Here is a 19,210-nt window from a genome sequence, read left to right on the forward strand (position 1 = left end):
CAGAAATGGCACATCAAAAAATAATAAAAAGTTATGAGATTTTTTTATTGCACATAAAGTTCACATATACTTTCAAAGGAAAAGAACTGGAAAAAATGAATATCTTTAAATGTCTTCAAGATTAATGGTAAGACATTCTGACTTGGCCATGTCACAGAATAGTGGAGGAATGTCTAACTCAATTAAAGTCTGCATATACATACACTATGGTTTTTAGAGACAGTTTTCACTTTGGTTATTTATTCAGACAATATTAGATTCCCAACAATAATAATGCTTTATTTAATGATCTTGTTTGAACCAGTTTTAAGCACACAGCTGCAGCATGTTGAATTTTTAAGAAACAAAGGCAGTCCAGTTTCATGAGTTTGGGCTTTTTATTCCATATTTGAATTTATTTTTCCTGGAAAGGAAAAATGGTTATAGCAGCACCTGGTATAGTGCCATGAACACAGTAGAGGCTTAATAAATATTTATCACTGTTGAAGTTAGAAGAAACACTGATCTGCGCTCTGCATGATATATTGGATTAGGACCATATTGCTTGCAAAAAGTGTAAACATTGGATACAGCATCCAAATCTTAGATAATTTTGAAAATAACTATTTGTAGGTGGCCTAATATTCTACATAAAGAATAAGACCTTACTTATAATTGTGATTAAAATGTATTAAAATATAAAGAGTAGTTTAGAAAAGTGTATACTGCAAAATGGGGAAATTCTTACTGTTCTGTATTGTGATCTGATTGGTCTTGGCAGAAGAGCCAGAAGTGAACTTCAGCTATGGAGTAGTAGGAGGGAAATGAGCCAAGAATGGTGAGGACAGGGCAAATCTAACCGATAGAACTATAGAGCTCTCCCAATTTCATCATCTAAGAGGACACACCAAACCTGAGTCCAAACCAGATCAATGTTGGTAGTCACCACCTGGAATAAGCCCAGTGGGAGCACAACACCAGGAATTGGTTATATGGGAAATATTATTATTATCTGATAGTTGACAGTTTTATGTTTGGAGTGGGAGGGGTTGTCTGGGTTGTAATAAGGTCCTCGCCAGTGGGCTGTAGAGAGGAGAACATTGGGATAAGATCCAGATCCCCTAGAGAGAAGAAGTTGGCAAGACTAGCTGACTTCACAGGCCCAGACAATTTGGCTGGGGCTCAAGGCTGGAATCCATTTCCAGCAGAGAATGATGTGCAAACAAAGAACAGAGGCAATAGTCTAGGTACACAGAAGGGTTAAGGTCGGGAACAAGGGGCTTAATATTGGTGACTACATAAATGTTTATAGCAGGCTTAGGACAATAGATGAAATCCAGAGTCCGTTTATTGATTTAAATAAAACTCTTAATACCCTGCCAAACTTGGATCTCATTTGTGTGAAAACTTGAAGATGCTCTGTCTATAGGTTGACATCTTGTGGCATCTGCTGATGGGCATTGCTTTGCAAGAGCTGTCACTTTGGGGCATTAATTTCTTAACCTGGAATAAACTCAAATATAAAACTATATTAAAATTGATCACTCACTTATTAAAATAGAATATCAGCTTCTCAGAATCTTTATATTTTTGTTTCCTGGAGTATTGTATATGTCTCAATGGCACATAGTTATCATTCAACTGGTATTTGTTGAATTTAAGAATGAATTAGGGACTGGAGTTGTGGCTCAGTGGTAGAGTGTTCACCTTGCAGGCATGAGGCACTGGGTTCAATCCTTAACACCACATAAAAATAAAATAAATGTACTGTGTCCCCTATAACTAAAAATATATTTTAAAAAATTTTAAAAATAATAAATTAGATTGAGGCAGGAGGATCACAAGTTCAAGGCCAGCCTTGGCAACCTAAGGAAACTGTCTGAAAATTTAAAAATAAAAAGGACTGGAGATGTAACTTAGTAGTAGAGCACCTCTGCATTCAATTCCCAGTACAAACAAACAATTTAAGAATAAATTAAAAGTATTGTCATGGGGTCTGCAAAACTTGGTGATAACTCCCCTGTCTAGTTACAGTGTACCTCAATTTTTGAAAATCACCATAGTACTGCAATTCCAGATCAAAAATATGGAGAGATAGATCAAAGGGTTTTTCAAGTCTTTATTTCCTAGAAAAAGGGAAACTTTTATCAAGAAATTCAAAAGTGGAAATGACAGTGGTTAATTTTGTGTCTTGACTCAACTGAGCTGCTGCATGTCCAGATATTTGGTTCAACATTCCATCTGGGATTCTTTAAGGTATTTTTGGATGAGGTTACTATTGAATTAAATAGACTGCACAAATCAAACTGCCTTCCCTTATGTGGGTGGGTCTCGTTTCAATCATTTAAAGGCCTGAATAGAATAAAAATACTAATCATCTCATGAATAAGAGGGGATTTCTTGTGCCACATTGCATTCAAGCTGAGATATCAGTTTTTTTCCTGTCTTTGAACACATTGAAAATCTGGATCTTCCTGGGTTTTGAACCTGCCAGGCTTTGGCCTGGAAATACACCATTGGCTCTCCTGGGCCTCCAGCTTGCCAATTTCATCTCTTGGGACTTAGCATACATAATCACATGAACAAATTCCTTAGTATAAATTTATACATACAGCCCATTAGTTCTATTTTTCTGGAGAACTCTTACTAACATAAGGAGTTGCAGGGTTGACTAATTCAGTAGCTCAGCAGTATTGAGGACAAGATTCTTGCCATTTCTTTATTTTACCATCGTAGCATCTTGGCTTTTTGACTTATGCTAGTTCTTCTCATGAGCTAAGTGGTTGTAGCAGCTCTGGATATCATTCCTCACCCACTCAATATCCACAGTCAGAATAAGTTATTGCTTCTTGTTTATAAGAGCAAGACTTTCTGCAAAGCAACCTCAGTCTACTTCTAATTTTTCATTGGCCAAAAAGATATGACTCTTCTTTTACCAGTTTCTGAAAAGCAGACTAGCAGACTAGAAATACTATGATTGGCTAAGAGAAACATATTTACCTCCTGGAGAAAGTGGAACTGAGTCACCTTCCTTGAGTCCATGGCTACATAAAAAGTAAACAACTGAACATATAATAGGAAAAAGAAGAGAAAAATGCACTTTTGAGCAAACACCTTCTTGATAGACCTATCCTGATTTTAGCCTTTCATTTCCATGCAGGTGGGACTCTTGAATTTTCCTAATTGTTCTGAGCCTCAAAACTGTTTTTTCTCATTGAGTGGTCACCAGTTCTAGGACATTAGAGCTTCTAGCCCAGATCTCCACTCAACTGCTTCAGAACTGAAATACTTACTGCCTGTCTTTGTTTATACCTGCTGATATAAAAAATACTTTAGGTAATTTATGAATAAAAATTTATTGATTAAAGTTCTAGAAACTAGAGGGTCCAAGATCAAGGCACCAGCAGATTTAGTGTCTGGTGAGAACCCCATCTCTGATTCAAAGATGGCACCTTGTTGCTGTGTCCTCACACAATGGAAGGAATAAAGTCTATATCCTCTCATGGTGAAGAGATTTCACAGCCTTCTCTAACTGCTTGCTCAGAGCAGGAAAATGTCAACATTATTATATTAGGAGATATCTACAGTGTTAAAGTTATGATATCTGTGAGCTAGGGAGTTCAGAGCAGAGATGGCAAACAATTTTCAGCTGATGTGCTAGCTCCAGTAAATTGGTATGGATGCATGGAGGCTATGCTGAAAATAATTCTGAATGTGTATTTAGGCTTATTGAAAATAAATGCTATGACTGATTAGTGATCATGGCCAACAGAAAGGCTATAGTACTGGGCCATCTATTGCTATCACAAGTTAGATATTGCAATCAAAACCATGGAAACTGATGTAAAAAAATATTTGAAAATATTTAAGTCAGCAAAATGTCATAATTGTTAGCTTTGCATAAGTTAGTACCATTTCCTATTTTTTTGTTCCTACCTTAAATGGGAAGTGTCATATAAATTGCTAAATAGAGAAACTCAGGTTTATTGTTACCCCTGGAAACAGAGAATTTGAATATTTGGGGAGTCATGATAGAATCAGTTGAAAAATATTAAAAGGCAGAGAGAGACACACAGACACACTACTAATTGAACTTTTTTACATAACCTGGATTATTCTATACTTTCTCAGACTTTAGCATAATTTTATTTTATTCAGAGACAACCTAGTAAAAACTCTTTAGAAACAAATTATATAGGCCAATGTCAAGATGTTCGCCTGACAAAACATATTTGTTTTCTTTTTTTCCTAATAACCTCATAAACGGTCATAAGAAAAACACACACACACCTGCATGTATACGCATATATATACATACAAATATATCTATCTATCTAGTGAGGTGATATAAAAAATCAATAATGAATAAACAAGACAGAAATTAAGCCTTTAATAGACAAGAAATGCAGTCAAATTTCTTAAAGAGACTTGCAGAACAGTGGTGTAGTGAGTTAAATTTTGATAACCAAAGATATATCCATGTCTTACTCCCAAGAACCTGTGAATATAACCTTATTTGGAAAAAAGGTCTATGCAAATGTACATTAAGCTAAAGGTGTAGAGATCATCCTAAATTTTCTGGGTAGGCTCTAAATCCAATGATAATCACCTTTAGAAGAGTAAGGATGAGGGGTCAAATTACACAAAAGATGGAGTCAGAGATTGAAATGATGTGATTAAGGAATGCCAACAGCACCAGAAGCTGGATGAGACCAGGAAGATATTCTCCCCTAGAGCCTCTGGAGGAAGCATGGCCTTGCTTGAGCTTTTTTTTTTCTTTTGTTTTTTTTTCATTTCTGTTCTCCAGACCCATTAAACAGTACACCTTTATTGTTTTAAACTACTATGTTTGTGGTGTTTTGTTGTGGTAGCATCAAGAAACCAATCTAAGTGGAATCCAACAAAGCTGAGAAAATTGGCTTGCACAAATAGAGAAACTCAGAAAGCACCAATTGGAAGGAGATAATACAATATTGAATTTAAAATGGGGGAATTGGCTGAGCACTGTGGTGCACACCTGTAATCCCATAAATTTGGGAGGCTGAGGCAGGAGGATCACAAGTTTGAGACCTGCCTCAGCAACTTAGAGTGGCCCCAACTTAGTGAAAACCTGTATCAAAATTAAAAAATAAGTTTTAAAAAGGGCTGGAAATGTAGCTCAGTGGTAAAGTACCGTTGGCTTCAATCCTCAGTACAAAAAAAAAAAAAAAATGGGGGAACTAATTGAAAATTAGTGTTAGTTGTTCCTTATGTTCCCTTTCCCAAAAAGTGGAATGCTTAGCAGTAAAGTATTTACCACTCTAGCAAAAATTTTCCAGATTCTTCTTTATAGATATTGTACTGTCTGGAGAGAAGCAGAGAAACCAAAGACTCTATTACCCACCAAAATATTCTAAAGCAACATTGATCAGTTGACAAGTTCAGCCAACAAGCAGTTTTTCATTGCTTTATTTTAAAAAAATAGCAAATAGCTAAGAAACCATGTTATATAGTTTAGATGTGGTGTCCCCCAAAAATTCATGTGTGAGATAATGCAAGAAGGTTTGGAGGAGAAATGATTGGGTTATAGCCTTAACATAATCAGTCAATTAATGTCTGATGGGATTGATTGAGTGGTGACTGAATGTAGGTGGGGTGTGGCTGGAGGAAGTGGTTCATTGGGGGCGTGACTATGGGGTATATATTTTCTATTTGGAGAGTGGAAGCTCTGTCTCCTGATAATCATGTGAGCTGCTTTCCTCTGCCACACTCTTCTGCCATGATGTTCAGCCTCACCTTGAGCTCTGAGAAATGGAGCCTGCTCTCTATGGATTTAGACCTCTGAAATCGTCAGTCCACAAATAAACCCTTCCTTCTCTACAGTTGTTCTGGTAAGGTCTTTCAGTCACAGCAGCAAAAAAAGCTGACTAAAACAAACCGCAAGCACAGTTACTTTTGTTTTGTTTTGGGCAGTGAGAGGGATCAAATTCAGGGTCTTTCACAAGCTAGCCACCACTTGGAGGGGCTAACCACCCTAGCACTTTTACTTATTTTAAACTACTGAGGGATCACTGAAATGCAAAAAGCTGTAAATATTTAATAATACAACTTGATGAATGTGGAAATAAGTATTCACCTGAGAAACCATCACTACCATCAAGGCCATAAACACATTCACGTGCTTCCAAAAGCTTCTTCCCTCCTCTATCTTTTGAGGAAAGAACACTTGACCTAGGATCTGAGTTCCTACTGTTATAGAGTTGGGGCCTTCTGAGAAACTGAGCTTGAAGACCCTCTTCAAACCCTGATTCCTACAATCAAGTTAGAAAGATTTCAGATATATTGCTCAGAGTAACAGAAATGAGTTTATTGAAGGGATGGGAAAGGGGAAAGGGGGAAATTCTCAAGGGATAGAATGAGTCCTCTCAGTAAGGACCTCTCTGTACTCTCGTTTCATTGGGGGTCCCAGAGAAGTTTCCAGAGAGTTCCACCCAGGTCCACCTCTTGACTTTTGACTGATAGCAAGATGACATCAGGCTCTCAAGTACCCACTATCATGATAATTCCAGGTCATCTTAGTCCATGCTGACCCGTTCTAATTGGATTCCTAACCATACATTTTTAGAGATTGTATTATCATGAGGAACTGTCCTTATCTCCCAGAGTTTCAGGATCTGGTCATAAAAGTCTCCTGGGTTTCTCCTATCACCTTATCTCAGGCCTGCATTTCTCCTGCAGATGGGTAGTTTGCTGAGGCATGTGACAGATCCTTTCCATTTAGGCCAGGAAAGGCTGTTGTAGGTAAATTGCTTCTTGGAAAAGAAAGCATGTAGGGGTCAGCAGAGTGGACCTATTTTATAGAATTATTCTCTAAACCTTATGTATTCATCATTCTCATTGGCCTGTCTCCTAACATCAGTAAATTTAAGTATACAACACAATTAGCTAAGGTACTATCTGCATAGGTAGATCTCCAAAACATATTTATCTTACATAAATGGAAATTTGTATATGATTATCACCTCTCCATTTTCCCCTTTTCCCAGTCCCTGTCATCCACCATTCTATTATCTGCTTCCGTGAGTTTAAATGTGAAATCATACATGTTTGTATTTCTGTGTGTGAATTATGTCACTTAACATAATGTCCTCCACGTTTATCCATGTTGTCACAAATAGCAGGATTTTCTTCTGTTTTAAGGTTGAGTAATATTCCACTTATACATCTACCATATATCCTTTATATATCCCATCTTTCAATGGACATTTAGGTCATCAACACACATCTGAAAAACCAATGAGTCAAAGAAGAAATCAAAAGGTCAATTAAAAAACATTTTGAGACAAATAACTATGGAAACACAGCATACAATAATTTGGTATGGGATATAATAAAAGCAATTCTAAGAGGGTAGCAACAAATTCCAATGTTTAAAAGAATAAAGCAAAAAAAAGATCTTAAGTAAAAACCCAATTTTACATCCACAGGTATTTGAATAAAAACAAACTAAGACCCAAATTAGCAGAAAGAAAGAAATAATAAAAATTAGAGCAGAAACAAATGAAGTAAACACAGGAAAGAAAATACAAAGTAACAAAAATTTAAAGCTTTTATCTTTGAAGAACTAAGTTGGCAAACCATTAGCTGGAATAACCAAGAAAAAAGGATATTCGAGTAAATAGAATTACAAATAAAAGAGGAAACATTTAAGCTAATACCACAGAAATACAAAGATCATAACATACTACTATGAATATTACAAGCTAAAAAATTGGATAATATAGAAGAAATAAATAAACTCCCAGAAACATACCAACACTGAATTGTGAAGAAAGAGAAAAATTGAATAGATTAATAACGAGTAAGAAAATCAAATCGCACACCTGTAATCCCAGCATCTGGGGAGGTGGAGGCAGGAGAATCCCAAATTCAAAGTCAGCATCAGCAGAAGTGAGGAGGTAAGCAACCCAGTGAGACCCTGTATCTGAATAAAATACAAAATAGGGCTGGGGATGGATGTGGTTCAATGGCCGAGCTCCCCTGAGTTCAATCCTGGTTAAGAAGAAAGAGGAGGAGGAGGAAGAAGAGGAGGAACAAAGCAATAATCTAAAAGCTGCCAACAGCTGGGCGTGGTGGCACACACCTGTAATCCGAGCAGCAGGTTGAGTGTTCCTTTGGCAACTAGGCCCACTCACAGGTCTGGGGCTCAGGGTCTGGGCTTTCTCCTTGGGAGTTTCCAAGTTCTTTTTCCAAGTTCAGTTCCCTGTTAGTAACTAAAACATCTTTTACTTAGCTCACAAATTACTTCACAATTATTTTTCCCCATTTAAATCACTAGTGTGGTAAATGTTTTCTTCTGAGTGGACCCTACCTAACACAATAGTCAGTAAGATATCGCATCTTTAAAATCCTATAAAATTAAACACTAGAGATCAAATAAAATCTTAGAAATTATAAATATGATTGCTAAAGAAAAATGTATAACAGATAGCTAAAAAGATTAAATTAAGATAATGTCCTAGAAAATATAATAATCAGAAATGGAAAATATAGGAGGTGAGATGGAGATATGCAAGTGGGAAAAGTGAAGCATAATGTAAATTTCTTCATCTTATAAAGTGTCAAGACATTATATATATAAATATATATATATATATTATATATATACACACACACAGACACACACATATTTGATTAAAAATAAGTATTTTATTTAAACATACAAAGATAACCCAAAGAAAAGTCAAATATAGTAATATTAGTGTCATTAAAATATACAAAAGAACCAAAGAAAAATTAATATAGTAACTTAGTGCTTTAAATATCTTGACCCATTTATTCTCATAATGATTCTCTAAAGAATGGATTCATCATGTCCATTTTGCAGATGAGGAAAATGAAGTTCACAAAACTTGAGTAACTTGCCCTCAGTCACAGCCTCCCACAGTCTGTGCTCTTGTCTATTTTACTATTCTACCTCTTTTTTTATATGATATTGTTGGGAAGAGATAGATAAGAAATGTGAAAGATGATGTAAAGTGTCTCTCTTAGCAATAGATTAAGGCAATATTTAAAATTTATGAATCAAGAAATAGTGATGAAATAGAGCATTAATCACCAGAAGATACAAAACCAGAAACTGTTTAAAAGGGTTTAGTTTCAGGAGCAGGTCAGTGAATAGGATCAGGGTGAACCAAGAATTTGCCATTTTTCCTTGTAAGCCCTTTGATGTCATTAACATGCACTTTAAAAATAACATCCTGAACATTTTATTTAAATTTATTAAAATTACAAATGACATCAGGTGAAAAGAGAAAAAAATGGGTTCATAAGCTAAGTTATTTTGGTGATGTTTTTCTTTTAATTTTCTTCTTCTTTCTTTTTTATATTTTACATACCAATTATATATTAAAAATATCTCAAGCATGATAACAAGGAAACTTCCTTCTCACCTGTGGTAGAGATAGGACCCAAGTCCCTTCAGGAAGACCTGGACAATGTTCACAAGATGAGTTGGGAAGTCCTTATCCTCACAATTGGTAAGTGATATTACTGGCTCCCAATCTGGTAAGCAGACACCATTTTAATAACAAGACAAAGATTTAAACATTAATATCCACAAAAGACGTTATGACTGTGCTCGCTTCGGCAGCACATATACTAAAATTGGAACGATACAGAGAAGATTAGCATGGCCCCTGCGCAAGGATGACACGCAAATTCGTGAAGCGTTCCATATTTAAAAAAAAAAAAAAAAAAAAGACGTTATGACTCAGGAACAGAATGGACTGTCCCAAATGTGCATTTTCTCCAACTCTAAGAAAAGGTGCTATTTGGAAGGGGGCCTCTAATGGCAGGAAAGGGCTCTGGATTTATATATATATATCACCAAAACCAACTCTGGAGGTACAGGCACCATTCTGTACTACATTCATTAGTCTAGCAACTGAATTTTTCAGACTTGGTGTCAAATACATCTCATCAATTATATCAATTCAAGCTAGTAAGTTAAATTTCAGTAAATTAGTGTGGGTAACAGGTCAGTACACAGTGAAATGTAATAAGACCTTAGACAGCGTTAAACCAAGATCTTTGAGGTACAGGTAATGATACATGTTTATATACTGCCATCTAGTGCTCTTTGCGTTAGAAACTTAGATTGAGCATAGGCAGAAATCGATTATGTTGGTATTGTTGCTATTATTATAATTTAATTTTTCCTCAGTCTCTGAAATCATTTCTCTTTTTTGTGGGGGCTAAGTTAAAATGTTTTCCTAATAAAGTGATAATTCATATGTATACAACAAATCCATAGACAGCTTTGTATATTGTGGAAAGCTCAGTGAATTCTGACCCAATCTTTATCTATAGATTCATATGGTTTTCATAGCATTTCAAAACACAAGAAGCATTTAGGAAAGGCTCAATTATTTCAGTAAGTCATCTGCTAAATGTGGATGACAATCAGTATTGCAAAGAAATTGGTGTTAGCTCACAAAATTCCCTGTAAAATGAGTTGAAAGAGAAGAAATTTTACCCAATATGTAACAGAAAAAAACATTGAAAATCAGCTAGAAATGCTGATTGCATTCTTGACCTCACTGGAAAGTAGAGGAAGTTCTTAGGGGCTCAAAGAGAGGAGAGAACTGAAACCAGAGAAGTCAAGGACTGAGGGAATTCCTACCAAAGATATCAGGAACATAGTCCTTGAATATAATGGCTTCCCAAGACAGGATATAAGGACTTGTTCAGGGTGGGAACTAAGATGTTTGCATAAATCTGGAACCCTGGACAGACCATACCAGCAAAGGAAAACAAGGAAGTTTGTCAAAGCTGGAGTTCAGATGGGAAAAAGAAATTTCTCCTCCAAATTATAAACATAGCCTCTCTTACATGGGTTTTGAGTTCAAATTTATATTAACTGATAGACTGAACATGAAGTGTAAGAAAAGGAAAAAAGGTCAAAGATTATGCTAAGGTACACAGTGCTCATCTTGAGTTAACTGGAAAAAATGTCATTGTCAATACAGACAGAGAAAGCTTCAAGTAGAGTTGGAGTAGGCAGAATATTGGGGGAGTTTGGTATTAGAAATTTTAATTTGAGATGCCTATCAGACACTGCAGTGGAGACATCTAGTATGCAGTTACATTTATGAGTCTGAAGTTCAGGAGAGAAGAATGGGTTAGAGGGAAACATTTGAGAGTAGTCTGTGGCAATGGGACTATAGAACTAGAAGAAACTGGGAGAAAATAAAGATGAGAGAAGTCCAAGAACTTACAGGATACTCTAATATGGAGACATCAAGGAGATAAGAAGCCCTAGAAGAAGAAGCAGGAAAATATATAATCACTACTTAGAGAATGCAAAAAGAGAAATGAATGAATTCAAAATAGCACCATAAATATAGAAAATACTGAGGAATAAATTTAATAATAATAATGTGAGAAACATAAGAAACAGCTCATCTTTAAAAAAAACACACCATATTACTTTTTGTCATTTTTGTTATAATTGATAAACTCTGGAATAGAAGTGATAGAGGGCAAGGGCACATGCAGTAATCCCAGCAGCTCTGGAGGCTGAGGTAGGAGGATCTCAAGTTCAAAGCCAGCAAAAATGAGGCACTAAGCAACTCAGTAAGGTCCTGTCTCTAAATAAAAATACAAAATAAGACTAAGGATGCGGCTCAGTGGTCGAGGGCCCCTGAGTTCAATCCCTGGTTCCCCCACCCCCATGCAAAAAAAAAAAAAAAGTGATAGAGGATGAAGACATTAAAATGAGTGGGACAGATACATATTCCTGATACCAAAAGACTTGTAGGACAATAGTACATAATAAAGAACAAAAATAAGCCCAGCACAATGGCATACACCTGTAATCCCAGCAACTCCACACTGAGGCAGGAGGATCCCAAGTTCAAGGCCAGCCTCAGTAACTTGGCAAGATCCTGTCTCAAAATAAAAAAAGGGTTGGGGGCTTGGGATATAGCTCAGTTGGTAGAGTGCTTGCCTTGCATGCATAAGGCCCTGGGTTCAATTCCCAGCACCGAAAAAAAAAGGGGGGGGTGTTGGGAACCTACCTCATGGGTAGAGTGCCCTGGGTTCAGGCCCCACTATCAAAGTTACAAAAAAAGAAGAACAAAAATTATGAGGCAGGACAGAATTAACTGCATGAAGACATGTTTGTAATTTGGAATATTTAGTATATGTATGAAAGAAGGTCTGAAAGAATATGTAAAAAACTATGATCGGTGAATAACACATATGGCTGGCTTTAGTTCCTACCTTATAAATATCTGAATTTTTACTACAGCATATAAACATTGTTAACAAAGTTTAGAATTTTTAATAAAGTTTATGTGGTATATAATAGTGTAGAAACGAAGTTATAACATAGTGAATTTATAACATATATATGTATATATATATGTGTGTGTGTGTGTGTGTGTGTGTGTGTATAAAATAGTGTGGAAATGAAGTTATAACATAATGTTAAAGAAAGCAGAAATAAACATTTTACATGAAAACTTGACCAAGAGTATAACATGCATGCAAAACAGACTGGAAAGAAATTTGTCAAAAAAGTCAATTAAGAATATCTTTGGGTAGTAGCATTAGGTACTTTTTCCTTTTTTTAAAAAAATGCTCTCTATATTTCAAATTTTCTAGATTATAGTAATATTATCTTCATTTTTCCTTTTTATTATGGAAATATTCAAACAAAGAAAAAGTTTAATAAAATACTAGGTATCTATCAGCTTCAACAATTATCAAAATTGAGATCTACATGTGTCACCTTTCCCAACTTTTTGTTTTTTAATTTGCAACATTTTAAAGCAAACCTTAGATACCTCCTCACTCTTTTACATACTTAAGTTATATGTAACAATAATACTATTATTTCACCTAATGAAATTAAGAAAATTTCTTTAATGTCATCTAATATTTAACCCTTAAGGAATGATCTCTGATTGCCTAAAACATGTCTTTATGCAGTTAGTTCCTGTGAGTCGGAATCTAAACAAGGCCTCGTCTTTTATGGCTACAGAACTCTACTTCAGTAGTGTTATGGGCTGAGTTGTGCTACATCCCCAAAGTTTTATGTTGAAGTCCTAATCCCCAAGTACCTGATTTGAAGATCAGATCTCTACAGAGATAGTTAAGTTAAAATGGAGTTATTAGGGTGAGTCCTAATCCAGTTTGACTACACCCCTAGAAGAGGAGAAGGGGAAAGTGGAAACTAAGTGAAGACACCTTCATCATAGACTTTAGTCTCCAGAATTGTGAGAAAATAAATTTCTGTTCTTTAAGCCACTCAATGTGCGCTACTTTGTTATGGCAGCAAAGCAAACTAATTCAATCAGTAAAGCCAGCATCTGTTCTGACTTTTTTCATGGATGATTGGCCTTGTCAAATTTATATTTAAATGGTGGTTGTGGGTACAGATGAAAAGCGCATAAAATAATGCAGAGCTCTAGAAAGAGCTCATTGAATATTACTCATTCAACAAATGTTCATAAAGGATCAATTATTTGATAGATACCGTGGTAGATGCTGGGGATGGAGAAATTAAAATGCAATGCAATGAAAATATAATTTGTAGAATCAGTATCTAAAATCTAGTAGGGTGTAGCAGGAGTGGTCAGAGTTAAGTTAATCAACTAAAGATTCAAAGGATGGGCTGCATTTTGGAGAAGTAGGAGGGATTTTCAGGGAGAACAGACAATATGTGCAAGGTCCGGGGCATGAAATGGTACAAATTATCTTGCGGGCGCACATAATTTAATATATGGAGTGCCTAAAATTGAATGGTATACATAATTCAATATTGTATGACGTTAAAACAAGGAGCTGATGAGAGATGAAATTAGGCAAGATGGAGCATCTTGAATCCCAGGAAAAGTAATTAGATAGTCTGCTACAGATGGCCTTTTAACAATTTTCAGGAGGGTGTCTTTATTAGCTTTACATTTTTAGTTTGGTCATTCTGATAGGAGTCTGGAGAATGAAATTTAACAGTCAAAACTAGAGTGAGGGAACTGGGGAAAGGGGCTATCTTCCAATTACCTAGTGGGAAATGTTGAAAGCTGGCATTAGGCAGGGGCAGTTGCTATACACTGAGGATGTTAAAAAGGTAGAATGGACAAGATTTGTGTAAAAGATGTATTCGGGATACTGTAAAGCTATCTTACTAAAACACTGTGAGCTTTGTGGTGACTTAATGCAAAATAAAATTTAGAAGGGAAGTAGATTTAGAGTGAAAAATCAAAAAACTCTGTTTGGCATACATTGGATTGGTAATATTTCCCATTGTCTCCTGATAGAACTTTGGGAAACAGGTGAGATTTCTTTTGTAAGGTGTGTTGAGAATAGAAAAATTGGCTTCCAGAGAAATATACACAACTTTCTCCCAGTGCAAACGAAGCAACAGGTGATGGTGCACAACTATAACTGTAGAAAATGGCCTCTAATTCTTAAGAGTTGAGGATTAACGCAACTAGTATTTTTCCATCCTTGGTGACTCAGAGCTAAAGATGGCGCCTGTAGCAGAAATTAGCACGGGGGAGGGGGCGTTTTATGAAGAAAAGATGACGTTTTCATTTTTGTTTTCAACACATAGTGAGATATCTCAGCGCCTGGAGAATCATGGATGGTTTTCTTCCGCCAAGATTTTTGTGTGTAGTACAACTCTTCATTTTCCACGCTAAAAAGCTTGTTTCATTTTGTGGGCGCGATAGCGCGGGGGATGACAAGTCTTTTTCTTTGCTTCACGGTCTCATTCATTCGTGTTTCTTATTCAGGGAGGGTTCCACGACAGCCTGCCCGTCTGGCTTTCCCTCCTTGGTTTATCCCGGGCTCGTTACGGTTCTGAGGCGCACAGAGGGTACACCCGCGCATCCTGGGGTTTCCTTACCGCTCCAAGGGGAGCAGACTCTTACCCCTTCCAGAGCCGCGGGGGCGGCAGGCGCGTGCACGGCCCCGCAACGCGTGCCCGCCGACAGGCGGAGGACCCGCGGGTCCGCGCAGCGATGCAGCACTTCCGGGGCCTGCGCGGGGGCGGGGCGCAGAAAGGGCGCCCAGGCGCGGCCACGGTCCAGGCCAGGCGCGTGGGCAGCTCCGGTCGTCATGGGAACGGCGGCGTAGGCAGGCCTGACGTCAGCGAGCGGCGCGCGGCCCGCACTGCGGCACCCAGTCGGCTCTCAGAGCTTGGGACGTTGGCAGCCGGTCTGGCTGTGCAGCTGCCGCCCTCCAGCCCGCCCAGCTTGGCACTGGGTCTGCTTCTCACCGCACCAGCTGTCGGTTCGTTGGGAACCGATCGCTGAGCGCTCTCCTCTCCGTGAGTACCCAGAGGGTGCGCTGGTGGCGGGAGCCGGGAGCGGGCTCTCGGCTTGCCACGGGCTCCTGGAGGGGGGGCGGCGTGGGGGCTGCGCGAGGCCGAGAGCGCTGGGCCGCAGTGCGCCACCGCGGGCCGGCGCCAAGCGGGCACGGGATGCGATCCTAGATCCCCCGTACGTTTCAGGTCTTCTAGTCTGTGGAGCGGGGGATTGCAGTCATTGTCTTCCATACTCCAGCTCCTGGCTTGAACGCTTTGGAGCAGATACGTTCTAAATATGTTCGTTTCTTTTTAGAGGGGCAAGCTGGTACTGAAACGCCTTCTTTATTACATCTGAGAAAAGGTGATCCATATGTTACATTTATAAGAAAAGAGTGAAATTATGTTAATAGGGTCATTTAGGTGTGCCTAAAAATGGGGGGTGTAGTATATGGTAAGAATCCCCACTGAATGATTACACTGCATTTCAGGAGTACTGTGAAAATACAGCCGCCCCGCTTCCCCGAAAGGGATGCTAACAGATTTTTGACCTGTTGCATTAAGGATTGCTGTTATTGTTTGGGCTTTCTGAAAGAAGATTGCTTGTTATGGGGATTCAGGAAATTCTTTTAAAGGATTTTTGAAAGATATTAAGATACCAGAAGTGTTTTAAAACCATATTTAGAATCTCAGGTATTCACGAAGACTGTCGTTGATTTATTTTTTGAATTATGCACCCTGTGTTTTTGTTTCTTTTTTCCTTTACTGTAAAATTCCGAAGGACTAGATTATCCAATCCTCTCAGCTTTTTCTCCCCTTGGTCTTTAGTCTCATGCTGGGTGATAATCAGGTAGTCAGTGGAAAAAAAAAATGAGATGAAACGCAATCTAATTAATTTTTCTGCGTTGTGTGCCTTTGAAGCTCCTGTAAAAGACTTGGGATGGAGAAATTTTAAAATAAAGGCATATATGAGATGCAGGGATGTTTTATTAAATCTGGCCTTAATTTTTGCATAAATACATTACATTTAGAGATAATGTAAATACATAATTTATTTATTCTTAAAAATGCATGATATTGTATGCAATTTTATTCTTAAAATGCATGCATATTGTATGATTAAAATAATTTAATCATGTATTTTATTTATTAAATAATTATTAAATGAACATAAAGAAATTTTATGGAGCACTACCTGCATTGTGTGATTGTTTTCCTTTTTGATGTTTCCTTTTATCTTTACAATAAAAGTAGATGCCATTTTAATTTCCCAGGCAAGGAAAAACCAAGACTTAGGGAAATTCAGTAGCTTGCCTCAGACCACACATCAGTAGGTGACAGAACATGAGCTCACGTTGAGTCTTTTGGACTATAAAACCATTGTTTCTGCTTTTTTTTTTTTTAAATGGTGATACATAGATAAAGAGAGTACAGGTTTTGCTGTCCAAAAGCTAGCAGTTTGATGATGGTCACAGAACATTTACCAGGGTTAAAATTCAGGGCGGAAGTAAACCAATTGATAGATGAAGATCAAGGAATTTTAGCATTTCTTAGACTTTTCTGTTAGGGAATATAGATTTCCAGGGAACTGGAGCATTAACTAATAATGCCCAGTAGTTCAAAATATATGTGTTTTTTTTTACACAATTTTATTCTTAAAAATGCATGCATATTGTATTCTTACGTGGAAATTAATATATTCATTTTAGACTCATCCTCATCTTTAAATAAATTGACAGTTCAAGAATATATGTGCAGAATATACCCATGTGTTTGAGTAGCTCTGATGTAATATACCCTGAGATATTTATTTGAAAATGATGGCACAGATGCTTGTGCTAGTCTTCTTGATTATAGCAAAATTTTCAGTGGCAGATACAGAAATATTTAAATTACCTATGAATATGCTACCCACAAGCATATTTTATTAATATGATAATGTTTTGGGAAATCAAACCTGAGCTGGGGCTTGGTTTCTTAAAATCATGTTAAAATAGTCATTAATTTTTTAGAACACTTTAAAAAGTCTACTAACATACCAAGTTAGATGTTTACTGAATTTCTAATTTTTTTGGTTTCAAATAAAAAAATATTTTATTCATATATGATCCAGTTTACTTAACCTTATTGCAGGACCCTAAAATTAATTCAAATGTACTCAATTAATTTCCATAAAAATTGGGATAAGAGAGTATAGCTTTACTGGTGAAGTAGTGGCAATACCATGACATTACTTAAGTGAAGAATGTTTTAATTTTCATTTGGAACATCCATGTTATAAAAAATCCTCTTTGTTTTAATAGGATCCTGATTGAGTCAGTGTGTTACATTATTTCTCAATGCTTGCCATAAAGCTGAGCTATGCCCACTGGTAAGACTTTTATGAAATTTTTGTACAAAATTCATATTTTACACACTTGTTTTTAAATTTGGCTCATTTTAAGGGACTCTAACAGATTAATGAATAAAGTAAGTCTCATCAACCAAATATTGCTTTTAGAGAGGGTAATGAGTATTTTAGGTTTGGTCTCTGTGTGGAACTGATCAGCTCTTTTAAATCAAAAAAGTACCATAAGAATTCATAACAATGAGCATATCTGGTTTTAATAAAACATTATGTACAAAAGCAGATGACTAGCCTATAGGCCACAGTTTGACCATACCTGTTATGGGGCATTCATTCAGTCATTATTTTTTCACTTAAAGCATATTTATTGACCACCAAAGCTAGTAGCTAGGGATGTAAATATACACTACATAGTATGGTGGGAGAGAGAATTATTTATGTAGGTGTACGTAGACATATGTATATTATATATACATATATGTTCTAGTTGGGTTAAGTGCTACAAAGAAAAAGAATGGCTTTCTACACAAGAAACAGAAAAGTTTAAATGAGGTTGTCAGAAAGCGATCCATTTTAGAAGCAACATTTAAATAGCTTAACACAATGTAGAAGCAGCTCCGTTTGCATGAGAAGGAACTTATTTTGATGGAGGAGATAGAAGGTTGACATTATGGACAGGATGTAGGTAGGTATTTAAGGGGAGGTTTGTCTTGATTTGAAGCTGTCAGGAAGTGTACAACCCTTTAGGGCGTATGAAGGACTTGTTTTATTTTACCCTAAATTAAATTAAATCTGCAGGGAAATAGCATGATGTGATTTGTGTTTTAAAGGAAAAAATAACTTTTAATATTTGTCAAATGGTGACTATAGGCTAGAAATATGTTAGTCATTTTTCATGCCAAATGATCTTTGATAGAATTTTGATTTTACAGATAATATTAGAAAATGAAGTTTATAGATGTCTAAGGTCATACAAGTAACAGTGATAGATGCTACTATGCAAAGGAGATATTTAGAGGAAGTGACTAAAGAGGTAAGAGGTATATGGGTGAGAAGTCACCACAGCTAAAAGAAAAAAAATATTTTAAGAAGTAGGAATCATTCACTTGTTATAATATAGAGAACTCATGCAGGTATTCACAGACTATTTCTTAATATCATAGTAGTAAAGGTTTGTGTTACAGTAGAATTATTTAGAAAATGACATGAGTCTTTATCTTTTGTAGTTGAGAGTGAAGCCAAAGCAAAAACCAAAATTCGCTTTGAAGAATTACTTAAGACCCACAATGATCTAATTCGTGAAAGAAAAAAACTGAAGAAAAAACTTGCCAAATCTAGAGAAAACATCCCAGTGAGTAACTGATCATTTGGTTATGGTGACTTACGTATCTGAATAAAATTATGGCTTTCATATTAAAATTCTAAGGAACTTGGGAAATTAAAAACGTCCGTCATGATCCATAACACATGGTAAAATAAAGTTTACATTAGAATCAACATCATTCTTAGAGTCATTCTTAGAGTATTGAATAATGTCTTGAGTGCTGTCCTAAAAGAAGAACATAGGCGCACTGGCGAGGGTTACCAGAAAC

The 19,210-nt window shown here is 36.6% G+C and overlaps 1 protein-coding gene and 1 non-coding gene across 7 annotated transcripts in view; both read left to right on the plus strand.

Moving 5' to 3' along the window:
* Positions 1 to 9,594: 9,594 nt before the first annotated feature.
* On the plus strand, positions 9,595 to 9,701 carry LOC144366415 (U6 spliceosomal RNA). The gene has a single exon (XR_013425518.1). It is a non-coding gene; the product is annotated as a U6 spliceosomal RNA (small nuclear RNA).
* A 5,402-nt stretch (positions 9,702 to 15,103) lies between these two features.
* Ahi1 (Abelson helper integration site 1) overlaps positions 15,104 to 19,210 on the plus strand; it is a 102,621-nt gene continuing 98,514 nt past the window's right edge. Inside the window, exons 1-3 of one of the 6 annotated variants that reach the window (XM_078019080.1) lie at positions 15,104 to 15,295; positions 17,575 to 17,642; positions 18,845 to 18,969. In XM_078019080.1, the coding sequence (XP_077875206.1) occupies positions 17,633 to 17,642; positions 18,845 to 18,969 (135 nt within the window). In that variant the 5' untranslated portion in view covers positions 15,104 to 15,295; positions 17,575 to 17,632. The remainder of the gene's footprint in view (positions 15,296 to 17,574; positions 17,643 to 18,844; positions 18,970 to 19,210) is intronic. The other 5 variants (XM_078019079.1, XM_078019081.1, XM_078019082.1 and 2 more) reach the window with 5 other exon arrangements.

The sequence above is a fragment of the Ictidomys tridecemlineatus genome, chromosome 8 (assembly GCF_052094955.1).
Source record: "Ictidomys tridecemlineatus isolate mIctTri1 chromosome 8, mIctTri1.hap1, whole genome shotgun sequence".
Lineage (NCBI taxonomy): Eukaryota > Metazoa > Chordata > Mammalia > Rodentia > Sciuridae > Ictidomys > Ictidomys tridecemlineatus.